The sequence below is a fragment of the Nuphar pumila genome, chromosome 5 (genome assembly GCF_984573655.1).
Source record: "Nuphar pumila chromosome 5, dmNupPumi1.hap1.1, whole genome shotgun sequence".
In the NCBI taxonomy this organism is placed as follows: Eukaryota; Viridiplantae; Streptophyta; class Magnoliopsida; order Nymphaeales; family Nymphaeaceae; genus Nuphar; species Nuphar pumila.
This window is the reverse complement of record NC_143253.1, coordinates 23,136,483-23,159,373: the sequence shown is the minus strand read 5'-3', so window position 1 is coordinate 23,159,373 and position 22,891 is coordinate 23,136,483. Positions and strand designations below refer to the sequence as shown.

The window sequence follows — 22,891 nt, the reverse complement described above, 5'->3', positions numbered from 1 at the left end:
CTTCTAAAACCCCTTTCCTAAAACCCCAGGGTGCTTCTTCTTCTGAAACCCCTTTCCTAAAACCAGAGAGAGATGAGAGACCTCGAGTTATCACTGAATCAGGGCCAACGAGTGAGGCTGAACAGGGCCCTTCAGCAGCTTCAGGATTGCTCCTCAAAGACCCAATTCTCCGCCCCCGTCACCGTTGCAGATACCATCCCTGTCAACCAAGAAGATGGCGTCCTCAAGTATGAAACACCACCTTCGCCCCCGCCCCCAACAAAACAGATTGAAAAACGAAAACCCATCCTTTATCTCTCTCCCAAATTCTATTTTCAGTCACTGAAAGGACCTTTTGATTCATTCCTTTCAATCGTTCATGTAGATTAGTGCTTCCTTTCTTCTTCTAAAGAAGTTTGCATACTTTGATTCGCATCTTCAGATCCCTAATGATGTTATATGGTTTTGGTATTTAGCATGCTGTGAAAAAGTTCCCCCTTTTCCGTCATTGGTCTTGAGAAAAATGAATCATCTATTTTCGTCATAATTTCCACCATCACGATTGTCATTATCATCTTCACCACCATCATCATATATTGTCATTATCATCTTCACCGCCATCACTACTGTTGATTCCATAATCACCACCTTCGTTATTAGTGTTTACGCAGTCGCCACCATCATTACTATCATTACCATCTTCACCACCATCACTGCTATTATTTCCACTGTCATCACTATTGTTATTTGTCTAACCCCAAGTTGTGTTGGTTCAAGGGGTCATGGGACATCTGAGCTTAACGGTGAAGTGGTGGCCACTGTGTGTGGTGTAGTTGAGCGCGTTAACAAACTGGTTTTGGTTCGTCCTTTTCGGTCCAGGTAAATTAACTTTCACTGCTGGCCTAGTTCCCTGCCATGCTCGGTTATTTCAAGCAATTTTTCCTTTCATACCTAATTAGCACTTATGGGTAACTCTGCTGTTTATTTTGACATTGATGGGCAAATTATTTCATTGTTAGTCATCACATCGTGATCAAAATCTTTGCATAGTCTGGCTTTATTTGTCTTTTGGGATACTAATGGTGTAATTTGCTGGTACTTCCTTTTTCTTTTTTCCCCCTCTTGTGAATGTTACATTGTTGGGCCATTAGGCCGCTGTCATGCTTCCCATACCCAAGGTTAGGTATCTTTTCTTAATCTAGTAACTTTTTACTTGAGGATGGGCTTCATGATTGCATGTGGGTTTTGCAGACTTGGGCAATCTTAGTTTCGGTTGCATGATTTGTGAGATATGCATCTTCCAGTGCAAATTTTTTTTACGATTATCAGCAGTTCTATTTTATTATCCTCTCCGAAATCATTGTTACACTGTCTGTCTTTTCTTTTGGCCCCTTATTCTTTTGTTTTCATTGTTCTGTCTTTGACTGCTATGCCATCTGGTGGGCACAGAATTAGACATTGTGCTGATCTAGGTTTTTCTTTTTTTATTGCTGCTGCTGCCTAATCCGTTATGATAATCCTAGGATTATCTGGACAGTCTCCAGACATATCCAAAAGTCATTACTAATGAGATTAGTGGATGCTCCATGGATAGTGAATATTGACAGTTCGCTTTGTGTTTCTTCTAACCCTTTTTTGGGGGGGTTTAAAATGGACAGCTGCTTTATCAAGTAGGATGATCACAGGTAGAGCGATTGCTAACAATTGGATTCGTGCATGAATCCTGTTGCTGTTGATGTAACATGGTTACTGACTGTCACCAATCAATAAATTTTTATCCTTCCTGTTCAAAATGATTAAAAGCATATTAGTTGTTTGATGCTTGTGCAAAGCTTTTCTAAAAGTGGTGCCTCCTTAAATGCCTAAGGAATATAAATGCTGGTTCTTCTTACGAGAATAACAATCATTTTAAAAAAGTTATCAAGCTGTATACGAAATTTTGTGAAAAAACTATTTGAAATTTGTGAGTATCTTGGAAGTGTTGAACTGTCCTACCTGATTTTCTTGGTCTTCACACATGTATGCACATGTGAGTGTGTTTGTGTGTTTGCATGTATTGCTTATCTGATGATTGGGCATCTTTAATGTTGCATATGCAGGTACAAGCCTGAAATTGGAGATATTATTGTTGGACGTGTTATTGAGGTAGGAGTTTGTTTACCTGTTGTTGCCACTTTACGTGTCTATAACTGTATATAATGACCTATAATTCGTGTTTTTTGTGTAACCATAAATGCACCTAGCTACTAATTCTTTTTCTAGATTGTCTAGTATTTTCTTTCCTAGTTTAATTTTGATGTGTAAATCCTGTCATTTAGAAATTGGAGCCATTTTCTTTGACGAAGAAGATGTCTTGACCCGAGTCCTTAGCTGGTTTCATTCCCAATTTAGCTCAATTCATCAGAGGTTTTTATTACCTCTTTGTTCATAAGCATGGTTTTTATTCTATGAGTTTGTTTATAGTTTGAAGGGATATTCATATAATTTTGTTGCTCAGTGACCTAGCCTATATGTTCAAATAAGGAATACCATTTACTTGTGCCTTTGGAACTAGCTTTGTGGGTCTAGCTTCTGTTTCTCTTTCAAATTGGAGGGATTCAAAGAGCGGATGCATATATTCTACTTCTGTACCCTTAGCTGTCCTCCAAGTTCTAGACAATCTTTGCTGCATCATTACATAATTGTCTTGTTATAATTAGTGAATTGTATTTTCAAAGTCTTTTCAAATAAATCTTTACTAATTTGTAATTCTTCCTTAGCTTCTTCTGTAACACTTATTTCAAACTTAGAAGCTAAGATCAAAGGTCCATTCTCTTTCTTTCTCCATCAAGGGAGCAAAGGAATTAGCTACTTCAAAGTCATAATCTTTTCTTTATTTATCTGAAATCATTTCACCTTTGGAAGGCGGCTGGTACTAGGCTTATCTTGTCATCATAATTGTACAAATTTACATGGATGATAAGTAACTCTGGATATCGATTTTTCCATTTTCTTTTGATTTGCCATCAAAGAAACAGAATAATAAAGTAAAGTGTGGCTTTTCACATTGTTATTCATTTTGTTATGTTAATCATTTTTTAGTTTATATAATTATTTTCAGGTTGCTCCTAAGCGCTGGAGGTTAGAGATAAATTTTGGTCAAGCTGCAGTTTTAATGCTTTCCTCAATGAATTTGCCAGATGGTATCCAGGTAATCTTATGATATATTCATAGTTTAAGCGAAAAAAGATGCATTTATCTTGTTAACTTTTGTAAGACTAAACCTGTTTTGATCAAGGTTGTAAGTATCATATTGTTACCCATATCAGTCGAGCCCAAAGTAACACCGTATCGTATCGTAAATGTATCATAATTTTTTAATAAAAAAATTCAAAATTCTAAAAAAATCATAAAATTTTAGCATAAATTATAAAAAATCATATCACATAAAACAATGATGAATTGCACAAAATACAATCATGAATTCACATATGAAGGCAACTACATAATTTAAATTAATAATAAACCATGCAATTGATAACTGAAAATGTAAATAAAAGACAACTACATAATTTAAAATTTAGACACAATTAAAGCCTTACATTTAACCAATAAGAGTTCATGATAACTAAAAACATTACATTTAACCAACGTCTTACATGTCGATCTTCATTTCTAAAGTTCTAAACTATAAGGATCCTAAAACTAAACTATCTTCTAGAGCCTATTTGTCAAACATCAGGATAGTATTTTCTCAGTTCTGCATCCTACTGTCACTCGATGATCTCTTTATCTTGGGCCATTTTTTTGGCAAGTGGGTCGTCATCATCATCATCTCTGGAATAATGGTTGGAAGTCCTTCGGCTTTGTATTTTTTCAAAATTCTTCTTCTTCAAATTTCTTCTAGTTCAACGACAACATCAACACAAAAAGTGACACAAATAGATGAAAAATCACATGAATGTACATTGTGATCTTGATCTGCAATATGTTGCTTAAATCTATGCAGCCCACCTATAATAATAGTATAACAAAACAGACATCTCAAATTCAAAGGTAACCCTAGTTGTGGTACATCATAAATGCTTATCCAGTATTGCCATGCATGATCATCTCTAATATGACATGAACGTGAAGACGACATTGAAGGATCTAAAGTAAAATAAAACCAATTAAAAAACTCAATGAGAAGCAAATAATAAGAAGCACCAAACACACATTTCCCCAAAAACACTCAATAAAAAGCAAAGAACAGGGATTTTGTACCTTAACCCACTTCCTTGAGTAAAAAATGGTGGAAATGCACTCTTGATAAAATCTCAAAAGCCCTCTCCCTTGCACACTAATCGACCTCCAAATTGATCTCACAATACCTAAGGTGCTTGGGTTCCCTTGTAACGGACTCTAGACATTTGGAGAACTTGGCCCTCAAGCGGCCTTTTAAACTCAAAATAAAAAAGACATCTTTCGGCCTTTTTAAGTGCGCCGACCTTGTACGATACAATATCGTACGATACATGGGTGTATCATACAATACACCTGATACAGATACGATACAGACTCATATACAAAAGTAACAATACGTATCATACCATATCGTACGATACGGTACGATACGTACAACCACGGTTTTGATATCTATTGTAAATGTAATTCTGTTCGAAGAATCAATTGGTTTGCTTTAGAATTGTGTTATAAAGCTCGAACATTTCCAGATGTTTATTTTTCCTATTATCCATTATAGGGTTATATGCTGCAAGTATGGTTTTCTCCATGATGTATTTGCATTTGCGTGTCTTGTTCATTGTGCAGGAATAGATCTAGTATATGTGCTAAATCATGTTAGTTGTAAACTTTGGGTCAGAAATGTTACAAAGAATGGATCTATACCAGGTCCCAGCTACCCAACTGAATAAATCTTAGTTTTCCAACTGATGGACCCCTTGCGAAGGTGGAAAATGATGAATGTTTGCTGTAACTTCTTAAAGGATGTAAATCAAATGTAATGCCAATCTAATCGTGTTCTACTCATATAAAAATCATAACACAACTCCTTCCCTATCACTTGAATCCAAGTGAGAAGAAGGGTTCTGGGAATCATTTTCAGTCCTATTATGGTATCAAAGCCATGACAAACTTCACTGTGTTGTCTTCAAGATGGCATTAGCATCCTCTACTGTGTTGTCTTCTTCGTCTAGTGCTATGTCTAGTCCAGCAACACGAATAATCTAGTGGAATGCTTTCCCTAGATTGGTGTCCATCAAACTCTACCACGACTATCTTTCTTGGAGATCACAGATTGAGTTTTTTATGCTCAGTCAAGCTGAAATTCGTTGATGGAAAGTTCCTGGCCTCCCATGTTCCTGACTAATGATAAAGATGGTTCTGCTGCTGCACATACACCTGATCAGTCTGATCAACTTGCTTAAGCTGGATTACAGCTGTTGTCACCTAATCAATCCTCATCAAATCATATGCATGCCAATTGCTCAAGATGACTGGCTTGCCTTGTAAAAGTCTTCTGCTTCCTAGTCAAGTCTGAAAGTCATTCAATTAAAGGATCAGCTTCATGGAATGAGTTGTGCAATGTAGCACCCACCATGTCATTGTGGGCTTGGCTTTTTCTCTAGCCAATGTTGCATCTACACCCCCAATAAGCCCAACTCCAATGGCAAACCTTACATATTCTTCTTGAACTTGATGGAATTCTTCAGGATCTTGATAAACTTGATTAAAATAATTTGATCTTTCTGTTGATACTTCAAAATTTTGATGTGGATGGACACGGCCCACTCCCTCAAGTAACCAACTCTTTGCATAATACCTGGGATTCAATGAATGAGTTGTGCAATGTAATGGATTAGTACTCTTCGTCCGTCTATCAACCAAGATGGATTCTACATGATTGAAGAAATCTGATGAATGCAATAAAGGGTCTTTTCTTTCATACCTAAAAATTGATGTTTTAATGCCTTGAATCATATCTCCTCACATCTCATAAACTCTATGCAATATTGGTGCATATATGTCAACCAATCTTAGCATCTCCCATATTGGTCCCATAAATTCCAAAAAGTACTCAACTTTTTCCCACCACAAATTATCAACACACTTTTTTTTATAAATTGAGCCTTTTCTTCATCACTTGATCGATAGAAACTCCATTCAACATCTGCAACACGGCAAATGCATAGTTCATCATGTGACTCCATTCGAGACGAAGAAATAGAACTCAGTTAGGAAATAAAAGTATGTACTGCACTATTACATTAGATAAATTCATGCATAATAATGTGTGCATCTTCCCATTGCTTAGTCGATGATGCTTGCAACAAGGTTGCATGAGCGAGGTGCTAGGGAATGTGAGAGCAGATCAAGTGATCTGCCAAATCACTTTTACAAAAGTGATTTGGCATCCTCACTGTCCACAATGTACACAAGGACTATGAGGTCCTTGTGGGATGAAGCAATGGACGGTGAAGATGTCAAATCACTTTCTTAAAGTGATTTGACAGATCACCTGATATGCTCTCAGGAAATGTGGCTGAAGTAGATGGTTGTGTGATGAATTGGCTTTGTAGTAGCAGTGGTTTGGATACCACGTTTAGAACACTACTTGTGTACCCGACATGGGTGATTGAACCCGGGGGAGTGTGGCATCACTTGCACCACTTGTTCGAGGGATCCCCGGTTGTCACACCAAAACTTCACCTCTGCAGATCACTCGCTTTTAGACAGGCAGCGGTGCCCGTGGCTGTTGTACGAACTGCTATTTTACTGAACATTTCTTTCAAATTTCATGGAGTATGCAGCCACCATGTCACGTAATGCTGAAATTTGTGCAGAGATAGTGATGTTTATTGCTCACTCAATTACACTTAGAACTCATTCAGACACTGCTTTGTAGTCTCCTGTGTCACATGGGTATGGGTATGGAGGGTATGACACAGCAATTTCAAAAAATTCGGGTACGGGGACATGGCTATATATATATATATATATATATATATATATATATATATATATATATATATAAGAAGAAGAAGAAGAAGAAGAAAGAGTTCGGGTCTGGATCCACATACGATCCAGACCCAAACTCTCTCTCTCTCGGGCAGATTGGAAGGATGAGGTTGAAGAGGGTTTTCTCTCTTTCTCTTCCTCTTTCATCTTCATTCTCCTCCTCTTTCATCTTTTTCTTCCTTTTCCTCCTCTTCCTCTTTCTTCTTCCTTCTCTTCCTTTTTCCTCTTCTTCTTCCTTGTCCTCTTTCTTTTTTTTTGTCCTCTTCTTCCTTTCCTTCTCCTCCTCTTTCTTCTTCTTCTTACTCCCTGCACCGACATAAAAAAAAAATTGGTTTGGGTCAGGGTTGGACCCGACCCGATCTGATCCAGACCAGCACGTACCCGTGCTGCGTCCAGTACCGGTACCCATGTCGACACAGGTATGGCTGCCTGATTGCCATGTCTATGTGACATAGGTAGTCTCCAGCTGAATATTGAGAGGTTTGCTAGAAGATGCAAACTAAGGTCTTGAATCGGGAAAAGTTGCATCGTGTTTCCAAAAGGAACAGAGCACTCCAGTTGCACTTCAAGAATCACCTGGATACATGTCTTAAAAATTTGACTCAAGAGAGGATTGATAGAAAGCACGCCCACAAACCTGCAAGTTATTGTTTTGCTGCAGCTGTAAAGGATATGATAATGCAGATTCACATTGCTATACACATTTCTGCAATTGTACAGCAACTTCAATTGGGATTGCGCAACATTGGATCAGATCAGAGGCATCGAGTTGCGTGTGTTATGCTTTGAGGCAACAACTAAAAGTTGATGAAGACCAGTTGCAAATCGATGGTACACTTTGCATTTCAGCCGATTCTCTTTGTTTATAAAGCAGAAAAATAGGAACTTTTGCATACCTGTCACTGCTGATTGCAGTTTACAGTTGATGAAAAGGTCGTTTAGTTTAGAGACAACAGATTTGCAGTTAATGAATGCAGCTAGGAATTCCTGTAAAAATCGAGCTCTAGTGCACCAGATGAGCCACTCCTCTCTAGCAAGACACAATGCTGTTCCAACCACATGGCATGAAGCCAGCCGATAGAAATCAGCCCGGTTCATGTGAGTTGACAACCGACTGCACATTACACTATGAGAACCTATATCACAGGGATTCGGCTAGCAGGGTGCCGCACCCGCGTCGACTCGACTCGACGCGGGTGCTGGTGCGGGTGTGGCACCGGGTGCGGTCAACCCGATCCTGGGTGCATTGATCGCACCCAGGATCATTTAGGTCTATTTTTTTTTGGATTTTTTTTAAAAAAAAAAAATTGCCCTATGAAATTGGCTGCGGAATTAAAAAAAAAAATTTTGCTGCTTGCTGCTGCTGCTCTTGTTTTATAAAGGAGCACTTTTAAAACCATCTAAAATTGAAGAGCCTTTTCAATCCAGATCCTTCTTTTTTGTAAAGGATTTTCTCTCTCCATAATAAATGATAATGATGGTGGTAGCCTTGCTGGCTATTAGTATTCACTGTTCTCCTGACGAGATGGGTGCTCTAGCTGTAGCCTTGTGTAGACCTCTCTTTTCCACATGTCCAATCCAATAAATTTCTTTTAGCTGTCGTGCAGCTATATATAAAATGAAATTTGAAGAATCCTATGGCGTGGCAGTGGAGTCGTAGGCCTCATGAAGACTCTCTCTCCAACAAACCACATCAAACCTTGCGCTTATATTTTTTTTCGTGAAGACCAGGGAGTTTCAGACATGATTGAATCATGACAGTCAGCAGAACGCAGCAGGCTGGGTCGATCAGATTGCCAATCCTTTCGTTTCATCAATTTTGTCTCGTTGCCTCAAAGTACACAACAAGCAGAACGTGGGTAACAAGTCTTCAAACAAACACACCAGCAAAAAAAATTGGACCCCCGACCCGCGCCGAGGAAACTCCCGGACCCCCTTATATATTACATTTTTGCCCCTTCCGCACCCCCGCACCCAGGTTTTTTGGAAGTGCCGAATCCCTGCACCCGCACCCGCACTCGCACCCATGTGACATAGATGAGAACCATTGGGTGCAACAGGTGCTAGGGATCCAAGCCGTGAAAATGCTCTGTAACCTAGTGTTAAAGTATGTGTATATATATATTCTGTTGTAATAAGTAATGCCCAACAGGGGCATTTTGGTCTTTTCATCTCTTGTAACTAGGTCTGTCCTATAGGGACAGTTTGGTTAGTTTAATTTTTGTTTTTTATATTATTGTAACTATTAAGGTGTAGCTCTATGGTAAACTACCATAGAGTCATTCAGATAGCTCCCAATGGCTGTAAATATAGCCGTTGGGAGCTCCCAACGACTCTATGGGAGCTCCCAAGGCTCCTTGCCTCTTGTATTGATGTGTATAAATAGAGAGTAGGGACACCTTGTCCTCATTCTTTTTATGCTTTTTACTAAGCATATTATCAATAAAATCTCTTATTTTTTATGTTTGTTATAAGCCCTTGTAGGCTCTATGTATTGTCCTTAGTGGACTTATGATTGTGCACATTGAATTGTGCTTTTATATACCCTTATTAGGCTTGTATTTATCTTCCGCTCATTTCATTACATGGTATTAGAACCATAGTGCTCTTGGTCTTGTGGAGAGTGGCCATAAAGTGTTTGTGTTCGTTAGAAAGCATCCAAAAATGTTCGTCTGTTCGTGGTGCTTGCAAGTAGACATTCTTCCACGCTTTTCTCTTTCTCCCTCTTTCTCATTCAAAATGGAGCATGATCACAAAATTGATTTCTCCTTCAAACTCAATTATACCAACTACATGATATGGGCATCTCCTATGGAGAACAACCTCAAGGTAAAGAAGCTTTGGGGATATGTGATGGACACTATTCTCGAGCCTCAACTCAAACTCACCAAACTAGTAGGAGGTCAAGAAAAGGCTCTAGAAGGAGATACTCGAACTAAGGCTACTGAAGATCATTAATCAAAAGTAGAAGATTGAGAGAGTAACCATGTTAAGTGTAAAAACCCGAAAAAAAAACTTGGATTCGGGTCGGATTCGGACCCGGACTCGACCCAGACCCAATGGAGGCACTGCTTTCCTCGTGCCTTCTAAAGACAACGAGGCAGGAGAGGGGTTACGAAACCCCTTCCCCTCTTTGCTCTCTCGTCTCTCTCCCGACCGACCCCCTCTGCTGATCTTGCATTCGACGAGCACAACCATCGGCATCCCACGACCGATGACCCTCCTCCCCCCGACGAGCTCTCCGGCGACCTCCAAGTACGCACCCTTTCCCCTTGTTCTTCTTCTCCTTTTCCCTCCGTCGCCTCCTCTTCCTCTTTTCTTTTCTTCTCCCTTCCGTCGACAGACATGGGCAAAAGCCCCCTTCCTGTCGGTCTTTTACGACAAGGAAGGGTCGTCCGGCAGGGGCTTTAGCCCCTACCAGTTTGCCGACAGGTCGATAGGGGTAAAATCCCTGCCGCCTGTGAGAAGGGTTCCGACAGGGGGTTTTGGGGCCCCTGCCTGCCCTTTTCTCTTCACCAGGGAGGGTCGAGACCTCTCCCTGTCTCCTTTTTCACAGGGAGGGTCGAGCCCCTCCCTGTTCCCCTATTTAGGTGCGCAGGGGAGGGTCCGACCCTCCTTGTCTCTGTTTATCGCAGGGAGGGGCTCGAACCCTCCCTGCCTTTGATCTTCGCAGGGGAGGGCTCGACCCTCCCTGCCTGGAGGGGTCGAGCTCCCTCCTTACTCCCTCTGATTTCAGGGAGGGGTCGAGCTCTCTCCCTGCTCCCTGCGGCCAAGGGAGGGGTCAAACCCCCTCTCTGCACCATCTTTAGTAGGGGAGGGGCCCAACCTCCTCCCTGTTACTGCAGGGGAGGGGGTCAAGCCTCTCCCTGCTCCCCTTTTTCCGGCAAGGGAGGGGTCGAGCCCCTCCCTGCACCCTCGTTGTTCAGGGGAGGTGTCGAGCCCCCTCCCTGCTCCCTCTACTCTGGCGTCAGGCAGGGGCGAAGCCCCTTGCCTCCCCCTTTTTGATCGACGGGTAGCGGCCTCGCCCCTCCCTCCTTGCATGCTTTACAGGCAGGGGCTTTGCCCCTGCCTCTCTTCTACTTTGTCAGGCAGGGGCGCAACCCTGCCTGCCCTCGCTTTTTGAGGGCAGGGGTGCAACCCCCTGCCTCCTCGTAGTTTGCTGACAGTAGTTCAGCAGGGGCTCACAAACCTTACCCTTGCCCTTGCTTCTTGCGCTTATAGCAGGTGCGCAAGGGCACAATGCCCCTGTATCTGTTTCCTTTACGTTAGGTCAACGACAGTACCCCCGACCTTTTGTTTTTTGTGTTAGCTTGCTAAGACTATCGCTTTTGCAGCTCGTACGACAGATCCCGCTCGTGCTCCGCGACCCGAGCCGTCAATCGTTTACACCAGCAAGCGCCAGCAAGCGCCAGCAAGCGCCAACAAGCTTACAACTCCCCAAGGTAGGGGAAGATTGCACGGAGGACTTAGACAATTGAATTGAGTTTAATTAAGTAAAAAGGACAATTAAATAAATATATATGCATATATATATATATATCATATATATTTATACGAGTACGCATTTAACTCAAGGATGCGGTTTCGCGATCCTTGTCCTTTATTTTCTATCATGTCTTTCCTTTGTCGTCACGCTTTGCGCCCAGGCTCTTGCTTTTGCAAATGTTTCGTTACTGCCTTGCCATTGCAGATGACGCTCAACTTTTTGCTCATTGCATGTGCTATAAAGGCATCATCGTGGAGGATGCAAAGGCATTTACCGCTCTCTCTCTTGCGACAAGAGTTGAGTCGAGAGCTTAACGATACATTCTCGTATAAGGAGATGGATACCTCGCAAGGATCCTGACTTTTCGAGTGAGCAGTTCTGCAAAATAGACTTGAGATTTTAGGGAGCTGCGCAAAATCATCAATGACTGCCCAAATCGAAGCATTTGGAAGAATGTGATTGGCTGATTATGTTCGTCTATTCGACATATCTCGGGTAACCCCGAATTGGGGCTTGAGCGAACTTCTTAGCGGGGGTTCTGTTGAGAAACCCGTATCCCGTCTATCGAGGCCGGTATCCAGTCATGCGAGGCATGTAGATACCCCGATAGCGGATGAGATTCTAGAAAATCGCATGCCAAATGTTGGCACAAGTTGTTGGATGTTTCAAAAGATAAAGAATATCAAAAGTAAAGCTTGAGAAACATTACATTTTTGTGAAACACTTTTGTTGAGGCTCCTATTGAGGAACTATACTCTTTTCATCCTAGAGTACTTGTAGTCGTGCACTACACGTTAGTACTGTGATGATCGGATGAGACGGTTGTGCAACCTCGAACAATGCTAAATGCACAATGTTGTAAATACATAAAAATAGGATCGCCTTCACAGGTAAGATGCTCATTTGGTCAAAAGATCAGAGCATATAGAATGAGTCGTCAGTTAATTTACCCCTGACACACTCATTCGCCCTTGTGTTTTTGTCAAGGGAGAGGATGGATCGGTACAAAACTTCAATGGACAGGTTGTTAACAACCACCCCACGGGCAAAGATCCGACCTCCCCAGTCATTGGAGTTAGGGGAAGGGACTACCAGACATTATCCTAGGTAGTAGATCCCATGGACTTCTGTAGAAGTTGGATGCATCTGTTGCCAAGTACCTGCCTTTGGAGAATCCTCTCTCGGCTAAAGCCGTCCCCTTAGGAGCGAACTCAACTAGCTATTCAGGTTATTGAAAATACATAGAATAACAGACGCCCGAACTAGTCTCAGTTGTTTCTACGATTTGTCTGCGCGTATCCGTAGGCCAGTAATATCGAAACATAAAGTTTATTCACACCGGTTGATGGGTCATGAGACCTGCTTGTTGTGTGGTAGTTCATAGCTTACGATCAAATGAATCGTCATGCTGCGTTTGACAGTTGCATTGCTTACCTGTTTAACTGCATATCTGTTTTAAATTGCTTAGCATGCTGAATTAAATATACTTAATCTGGTTTTCTGTAGTCTCTCTTGTGCACTTACTAGTTTTTCGCGAAACTAACCCATTCTATGGGTACAGGTGATGATTAGGTACACCAAGGGCGATGACAAGATGGCTTCAAGATTTCCTCTTCCTGCTCTTAGCTCGCGTCCTAGACGTTTTTGGGTTTTGTAACGGATTTTCCTTGGGATATCCAAATTTTATATTATTTGGGTACTTCTTTTAATGAAAGTGGCTTTTCCAAGTGTTTTGCAAGTAGCATAGATTGTGAGTTTTGGTTCTTTTAGCTAACGTGCCCAAAGTTGTCAGGTTGCCTTTCTAAATTCAACAAAAGAATAGTCTTCCGCTGATTTCATAAGCAAACTCTGAAAGGAAAGAGATTTTCTTCTAGTCTCTTGTCTGTTTTCTGAAAGGTTCGCAAGTTTGAAATTTTGGGGTGTTACATTAAGATTCTTGCATGATTTATAAATAATGTTGAAATAAAAATTTGTGCTAATATTGTCAAATTTAGAAAAGCAAATAAAGCTTAGTTGTTCATGAAAGACATGTGCACTAAAAAAGATTTTGCAAGAAAAAATTAGAACCATGCAAGGAGACATGAATGCCCATGATTTTTTTAGTGCCTTATCCCCTTTATGGGATATGAATTGACACTTTTAGAGCCTAAGTGGGTGGCCACCGAAGATGTGAAACTTAAGCAGGAACAAATGAAAAGAACATTTTTTTTAATTTTTGTATGGATTATGTCCGGAGTTTGAATAAGTAAGATCTTCTCTCTTTCATAGAACATCTTCACTTCCTTTAGAAGATGCAGTTGCTGAATCTTGCCAATAAGAAATTCGTCTTGACATGGCTAAAAAAGGAGATTAAGTGTTGGTCGTGTCTAGGCCCGGCAATAATGTAAGAGCATATAAACCTCCACAATTTGGGAGGCAAAATGGCTTATGGAACAATAACTATGGAGGATAAAAAAGGGTTGTTATTTTTGTAATAAGCTGGGTCATACTGGACCGGTTTGTTCAAAGCTTAGAAATAAGGTGGCTTCCGTGGAATAATCAACACCAAATAAGGAAGAAGAAGCCAAAAGTGCAGGTGAACTAAAAGACACTCTTTGTCAACTAACTGTGGCACTACAACAAATGCACAAATCTTCATCTTCTACATCAGGTGTCGCCTTTGCTTTCTCTTCTTATCCAAGTGAGTGGTCATGGATTCTTGACTCGAAAACTTTCTTTCATATGACTCTACATGAGAATGCCTTATCCAATATATGCACTAACCCAAATTTATCTTGTGTTTCTATTGTTGATGAAACATCTTTGAAAATTAAAAGTATTGAAAATTTAGATTATAAAAACTTTTTTATTCCAAAAATTAGAGTTATTCCTAAGTTAATTTTTTTTTCATCTCTCAAATTTTCGACCATGGATGTGGAATCTCATTTTCATCTAAAAGTTGCTTTATGCAGTATCTCTAGTCCAGGAAATTGATTGGGCAAAGCCATAAGAGGGGAGACCTTTATTTCATAGATTCTTTATCTCTTCCTTCAAAATCTTTTTATAATTATGTCCAAGATAATGACATTGAAACTTGGTATAAAAGACTTTGATATCCATGTTATTCCAAGATGCATCTTTTACCTTTCAAAGAAAAATTTTGTAATGAAAAAGATGTGTGCAAAAATTGTATACTTGGCAAAATGAAATATATTCCATTTCCAAATAGAACTTTCATTTCTAAAAGACCCTTTGAGTTAATGCATTCAGATGTTTGGGGTGTTTCTCGGGTAATATCGAAAGGAGTTTATTCATATTATATTACATTTATTGATGATTTTACTAGATATGTATGGGTCTACTTTCTCAATTTAAAATCAGATGTATTTTCTTTCTTTAAATAATTTCACATGATAGTCAAAAAACAATTTCCAAGCAACATTTTCATACTTAGATCTGATTCGGGTGAAGAATATCCATCCAATGAATTTCAAAATTATTTAAAACAAAATGAAATTTGCCATCAAAAATCTTGTCTTAAAACTCCTCAACAAAATGGGATAGCGGAAAGAAAACATAGACATATTATGGAAATCGCTAGGGCTCTTCTTATTTTTAAAGATATTCTAAAATCTTTTTGGGCTGAGGTCATTCTAACTTTAACTTATTTGATAAATTGAATGACATCATCATCTTTATAAAATATTTCTCCTTGTGAAAAATTGTTTAAGATGACACCCGACTTCAAAATATTACGATTTTTTTGTTGTAAATGTATTGTTCTCCTACACAAAAGAGATAAATTATATCCAAAAGCCATTGAATGTGTTTTCATTGGATATGGGGAAAGTCAAAAGGGCTATAGATGTTATGATTTCAAAAATAACAAACTTTATCTCTAAAGATGTGACTTTTTTAGAAAATGAAAATTGTTTTGATAAAGGCAATAGAAAAGAGGAAGTAGATTATACATTTTTGTTTGATCTCTTTCCAATAAATAATGATTCTAATTGTGATGTTTCCTTGAATAATGAAGTTATTAGTGATAATCATCCTAATAATGAAAGTGTATAACCTTGTGATAGTTCTACTAAAGATAGTGATATAGTACATGAAAGACTTACTAAAGATATAAGTGTTTATACCCGGCGTGATGAAAGAAATCCTCAAAATGCATTAGAAAAATACTCTTCTCTCAAAGAAGAGACCGTAGATAGTAATTTAGAGATTGATCATGATTCCCCTGGTCTAATTCGCCGGTGCCTAGGCATTCACTCGCCTAGCCCCGAGTCACCATACTCGGTTGGAATCACCTAATGTGATCCTTGGGGGAATTAGCCCTAACTCACACGCACCCCCGTGCATCCAACCGCTACACGTGGGACCATCTTGCAAGCTGAGAGGTCCTTATCCAAATCTCCAAAGACAACATCCTCTGATCCACTGACACTGTTTAACCGAACAACGCTCCACGTCTGTGCCACAACACAGCGATGCACTAACGATGATACTGATGCTTATCGCATGCCGTGTTACCACTGCACGTCACCGATCAAGCGAACGCATACTGAGCGTTCCTACACTCGATGCATTTTTCACTTAGTAGAGCTCTGCACTGCACATGCCCCATTCCAAAAGATCGGCTTGGGACAATTGCAATAAGAGTTCTAACCATGGTCATGCGGGCAATCGATGTAAAGGTTCGTTTATAATCAATGCCACATTTTTGCAAATATTTCTTTGCAACTAGCCTACTTTATATCACTCAAGAGTTCCATCACTATTGATTTTTATTTTATATACCCATCTATAACCTATGGGTTTCTTTCTTGATGGAAGATTTTGAATAGACCAAGTTTGAGCCTTCTCCAAGGCTTCAAGTTCTACCCTCATTCATGGTGTTCTTTAGCATGAGCATACGATGAGGGTTCTACATATGAGTGAATTAGGGCTATGCATGCTTGATATTTTGAAGAAAAAAAATCATAGGATAAATTTTGATGGGGGTTTTGATACTCTAGATGATTTCCTAATTTGCAATTCATCTTTACTAAGGTTAAAAAACCTTTTGTACATGGAGGGTTTTGATTTCCTCGCCTAGAATAATGCATACAAGTTTGATCATTATGGGGCAATTCATCAAGTGATTTAAAGTCGGTAGATTCAATAACGTTCTCCAAATCATGCTCACAATCATAGTTGTCAATATCTTGTTTTGAAACAAGGTCAAACAAAAAAGAATACTCGGTTACTTCCCTCGGTTGATCCTTGTCAAAGAAAATTTCTTTTTTTAAGAAGGTAACATTTCAGGAGATGTATAATTTCTCATTTTTAGAATCATAACACTTGTATCCTTTTTGGTTATCGGCATAACCAAAGAAGGTACAAGGAATATGTTTATGAGAAAACTTGTCATTCTTATTGGTAAAAATAAAGCATTTGCTACCAAAAATTCGTAATCTTGAATAATCAAGGGAGAGTTTAAAAGAGTTTTACAGTCAGTGAGATATTGTGCAAAGAAGAGGATGGCATTCTGTTTATAAGATAAACAACAGTCAGGATAACTTCTGCCTCAAAAAACCTTAGGCACATAGCTACCAATAAGTAAAGTCCTTTAAGTTTCAATAATATGTTGATGTTTTCTCTCAGCTAGGTCATTTTGTTGTGATGTATGTAGACATGATCTTTGATGTATGATGCCATGCGTGTAGAGATAATTTTTAAATTCTTTTGACAAAAATTCTCTCAGCTAGGTCAGTACAAAATATAGAAATATTATTTTCAAATCTATTTTTGGCCATCTTATGAAAATTTTGAAAATGGAAAAATACTTCAGATTTATGTTTAAGGAAGTAAATCCTAGTATATCTGGTAAAGTCATCCACAAAAATAGTATAATATGCATATCTACCTTTAGAGACAACTGGTGCTGGATCCCAAACATTCGAATGAACCAACTCAAACGGTCTAGATAAAACAAAAGTTCTATCTTTGAAAGGTAATCTTTTCATTTTTCCCATAACACAGTATTCACAAGTAAAATAATTAATATTACAAAAAAAATTCAAACTTGGAAAAAATTGAATTTTAGATACACTGGGATGTCCTAGTCTTCTATGCCGTAATTTTAAATGAATTTTTTGGATACTACAACAAAAAAAAATCGGTATCTCCAAAAAATCCATATATTAGAGACCTCCCTCTCTATGGCCTTGCCCAATGAACTTCTTTGACTGGCGATCCTGGGTCCAAATAAAATGATATTACGGCCCTAGCTGAGCAAGATGACCCTTTAAGAAAAGGCTGAAGGTCTTCAACTAATTGAGCTAGAGACATGCTTCCAATAGATGATTCTTGAGGTGTGAAAATGTCCTTGTATTTGTCCTTTGATTCTTGAGGAGAGCCAACCGAAGCAACCTTCTTTTCAAATGTTTCTTTTTGTTTAAGACATTGAGGTTTAGTGTGTCTTGGTTCATGACAAAAATAACAAATGATTTTCTTTCTTTCATAATTATTTTTTTGTCTTCTATAGTGAAGTGGCTTATATGCACGAACATAGTTTCCCAGTCTAGAGACGGTTAAGACCAAAGTCATCTTCACTTTTACTTGCTTTTTCAATCTATTTTCTTCCATACTCAACTTTTCTATAGTGTCTTCAATAGAGGACACTTTTCCTCTATGGAGAAAAATATATTTTGTAGATTCAAATTTTGGCCTTAGACCGTTAATGAATTGATAAAAGTGCTCTCCATCTATTTGTCTTTAGCGGAGTTTTATGTCTTCGGGACAATGTCACTTTGACTCTAGAGTCAATTCTTTCCAAAGTTGAGATAGGTCATTTTAGTATTCTCTAATAGTTTTATCTCTTTGAACCATAGTCTGAATGTGGAGTATCTTTTAAGAGAATACATTCTTTTAAGATAATCCCAAACCTTGTTGGCATGCTCAAATTTGGTAAGGCTTAACATTTTTTTACATCTACACTACTAATAAGCTAAGAGATGATCTTGGCATGTCTCATCCTCCACTCATTCCACTTCTCATAAGTGGTCATAGCCTTAGATTCCTTATTTTTGGTTAGAGAAACCTCTTTCTCACCTTCTACTTTAGTGATAACTAACTTGGCTTATGAATCATATCCATTTACTAGTCCCCACAATACCTTTCTCCAAATAAGGTGCTTCATGATAGAAATTCATGTTATATAATTGAAATCATTGAGTTTTATGAGTTTAATGGTGACATTATCATTGTCATCCATTTTTGCAAGAGCTAAAGGAGGAGTTAAAAAGAAAGATAAAGAGAGAAGAAAGAAGTGAGATAATAGGCACGAGCACTTCTTCACCAAAGAATTTTACGATCACTTGAACGCTTGCAAGATTAACAACACTTTTGAAGAAGATAGTTCAAATGAGCTTCAACACTTTCAAGCTCTGATACCATGTAATGAAACAAAAAGACTTCAATCACAAACCAAAGGTTCTCCAATCTCAACAAAAGTGTTCTCTCAAGGAACACACTTACAACAGCCACAAAGTGTTCCAAAGGATCACTCTCACAAACCCCACAAAGGGAATACACAATAGTAACAAAGAGTGTGTGCCCAAAGTCTTACAAAACAAAGGGGAGAACACCCTTATTTACACACAAGGGAGAGAAGTGAGAGATTAAAAGAGAGAGAGAGAGATCATAATTAGAGTGGGAGCAGTCAAATTGAGTTTGATTGTGCCCAACGGCTAGAATTTCTAGCCGTTGGGAGCAGTCAAACTTAGTTTGACTTCTCCTTATATTACATATATTATTTATATGTTTAAAATATATATATATAAGTATAAATGTGTGTACATTTTAACACCACCCTACCATCTGCACCAAAAAGCGCTACAAGAAGCTCATTCTAGTTACACCATTTTCAATTGGAAAAGAAGCTAGATGATGCAACACTCACACCTTGAGGACAAGGTGTGTCTCAAGGGAGAGGGGATGTTACAGACCTAGACTAAGGTGATGGGTATTCTTTTGTATTGGTTATAATTGGGTCACAGATGTAGATCGGTATTTGGATCAGGTGAGAGTTCGGGTCCATAGTACCACTCTGCTACCATAAATAAGAGCCTCTCTCTCTCTCTCTCTCTCTCTCTCTCTCTCTCTCTCTCTCTCTCTCTCTCTCTCTCTCTCTCTCTCTCTCTCGTTCATTCTTGCACGATCGCCTGTGGCGACCCTGGGTCATAACATTGGATGTTATTGATTAGAATATCAAGCACCATGGATTTCTTTAGTTTTTTTTAGTGATCATCTTTTGAATTGAGAAGCATATAGGTTTCAAAAGTTGCAGTTGCATTTTACTCGTCACTGCTCTGGATGAGATACCTCTTATCGACCCTGCTATCTACAATAGATTTTCCATTGCATATTGTGTTGTAAAGGGAGGATAACATTAGGTGTATGAGCATGTTTCTAGGCCATTGTAAATAATACTATATTTTCCTTTTTGTCCTTCATGGTTTTTAAGAGTGAATCCTTCCATAGGGCTACTAAAGACTATTGAAACCAACAACAAATGACTGCTAATGTTAATTCATTCTTTTTTTTGCACAAATTTTCCCTGCCAACTGTAGGTGACTAATTTATTAACTTTTCTGTTTGTTGCTAGACTAGTTATTGTTGTTTTTCCTTCGTGTTCTAAAGCAGTAGCATATTTTTTTTCATCCGGTCAGTTTCTAGAGGTGACTAATTTATTAACTTTTCTGTGTTGCTAAACTAGTTATTGTTGTTTTCTCTTCAAGTTCTAAGGCATTAGCATTTTTTTGTTTTCACCTGGTCAATTGCTAGAGGAGACGCACAGCCCTTGATGAACTTAACATGCGTAGTATCTTTGAAGAGAATGATGTCATTTGTGTGAGTGTACTCTCTCTCTCTCTATATATATATATATATATATATATATAATTTTATAAAATATGAAAATGTGCTATTTACTGAATTTAGTGTGTAAATGCCATTTATCTTGATTCAATATCAACTTGGTGAACACTTCAGTTGCCAGTTACTGATGAATGACACCAAGCTAATTCTGAGCCTGGCCAGGGGCTACCAAGCAACTTTAGCCATGTGTCTTAAAATTTTGTAATCGTAAACTTTCATATGTTTGTCTGATATTTGTTTTTAGATGTAATAACATGGAAGCATGTTCTACTGATGGTTGGAATTTTTTGGCGAATGCATTACTTACCAGGCTGAAGTTCGTGGTTTCCAGCATGATGGATGCTTGCATCTTCAGGCACGAAGCCAGAAATACGGAAAGGTGTCTCTTCTTACTGTATTTACTCGTTTCCAATTTGTATGATATTGTGAATTTTAGGACAAAAATTGGAAAAAGTCTTGTCCTGCAACCTATAATATTTTTCTTATGTATTTATGATCATCACAATTGGTCTTTGATATTATTGATGAATCCCCTCTAATATTCACTGAAGGTATCATCCATTTATTAATTTCAGTGACGGTTCATGCAACTTACTTAGATTATGATAGAATTGAAGAATAAAACTGAAACCTGCAGTTTTCACTTCTAAGTTTGGATGTCCAAACTTTTTTTTTTCTCCTCAAAGAAAAGTTCTGGCCTCACAGTAAGTGATCCTAGGTTTATGAATGTAAGCACTTCTTTGGTGGATTGGCATTTCCTCATTTTATTCTGCACTTTGTCAAGATTTTCACTTTATTTTTTTTCCTCCACTTATCAATTTATATTTTTCCTAGAATAGTGATCTGGGTTTGTTTGTAAAAATGCAGCATTAATTGATGGGAATTCTACTATTTTATGCCTTTCCTATTTCATCAAATATCTTGGTGAAACTACAATATCTGGTTATAGGAAAATGATGAGCTCATATGGATTGTATTCGGCAGTTGTTTTTCCAAATTTTTCTTTATTTTGGTTTATTAGTTAACCTGTCATCTGCTCAAGATTGTAGTTTACTTTTTCTCTTTTTCCTTTTTTCTCCTGGTATAATTATTTGCAGTTTCATAACTTCTCTTTCATGATTAACCAAAATACTCGTGCAGCTTGAGAGAGGTCTATTGCTCACAGTCTCACCTTACTTAGTTAAGCGACGTAAACAGCACTTTCACCACCTTGAGCAGTTTGGTGTAGACTTGATTCTTGGTTGCAACGGATCCATATGGGTTGGTGTGCATACTGAAGCTGGAAAGGATGATACTACTGAAGGGAAAGAGCACATCATGTCAGAACAAGATACAAAATCTTGTGAAGGATTGGCTTCTGGTGAGGATATTCCACTCAGTACACGGGAAAACATTTCTAGGCTGGCAAATTCAGTGCGCATTTTGGCTGAGTTGGGTTTCTATCTCTCTGTGGAAGTGATAATCCATACTGTGGAAGCAAGCATTACGTGGAATATTGAGATAAAAGACATGCTTGGTGCTGAATTTTATGTGCGGATTGCTGAGAGAGAAGCTCAGAGGAGAAACTCCCAGCCCAAAGGGAAGATATGAAGTTTGATTTTGTATATGAATCAACGTAACGCTGTCTTAATTCAATGAAAGATGTTTCTTTTTAGCAATGGTCATTCTGTTAAATGGCAAAAATGTGGCCAAATTATTTAGAAACTACAGAACTAATTTAATTTGGTTTTCATATATTTTTATGTTTATTCCCGTTTAAGTCAAGTTCTCAAAACCTCAAAGTTACTGGAAAAGATTAAGGCAATCTTTTCTTTGATATGCAAAGATAAAAAGGCTCAGGATACAGAATTTTCATATTCTTGCGGCTTAGGCGAAGTTGCTGCCATTCATTGTGCTGATTATTCTCAGTAAAAAAATTTATGTACATTGAGAAATGGAGTAGAAGGTAAATTATCAATGTTTTTAACACGTTACCAGATCGCTTGATTTCTTGATGCAAAATAAGGTGTCATTTGTGGGAAATTGATAATGGAATGTGCTTAAACTAAAGTTGGGGAAATTTTTTGCCCCTGGTAGTCTATAGGCTTGCACAGTGAAACTTCAATAAGCTGCTTTAAAGAAAAAAGTGAACTTTTCAAAAATACACCTAAAGTTTTGGGGATAATAGAAAACACACCTAAGTTTTGACATTGTTGAAAACGCACCTAAATTTATGCTCGGTTAGTTAAAAACACACTTCCGTCAAATTAATTTGGGTAATCATTAACCCAAGTTGAGTTAATAAGATAAAATTATTGATTTAACATTAAAACAATAATTTTTTTTGGAAATTTTGACAGGGGGCCTAAAGTTTGGCGATAATAAAAAAATACACCTAAGTTTGGTAGTTAAGGAAGGCATACATTTTAGTGGAAAACGGGAGTAAACCCTTTAAGTTTTTTTAATTGACCATGAAAAGGTTTAGGTTGCTTTTTATTATTGCTCCAAGTTTAGGTACGTTTTTTGAATTTTTTTCAAAAAAAT

General features: G+C 38.3%; 1 protein-coding gene across 1 annotated transcript; it reads left to right on the top strand.

The window, feature by feature from the left end:
• The first annotated feature begins 25 nt into the window (after positions 1–25).
• RRP4 (ribosomal RNA processing 4) lies at positions 26–22,104 on the top strand. The gene is made up of 7 exons (XM_090007251.1): positions 26–227; positions 757–858; positions 2,079–2,124; positions 3,080–3,169; positions 20,276–20,341; positions 20,679–20,747; positions 21,509–22,104. The coding sequence occupies exons 1-7, from the start codon at positions 73–75 to the stop codon at positions 21,956–21,958; spliced, it is 978 nt and encodes a 325-aa protein (XP_089863377.1). The 5' UTR covers positions 26–72; the 3' UTR covers positions 21,959–22,104.
• The last annotated feature ends 787 nt before the right edge of the window (positions 22,105–22,891 follow it).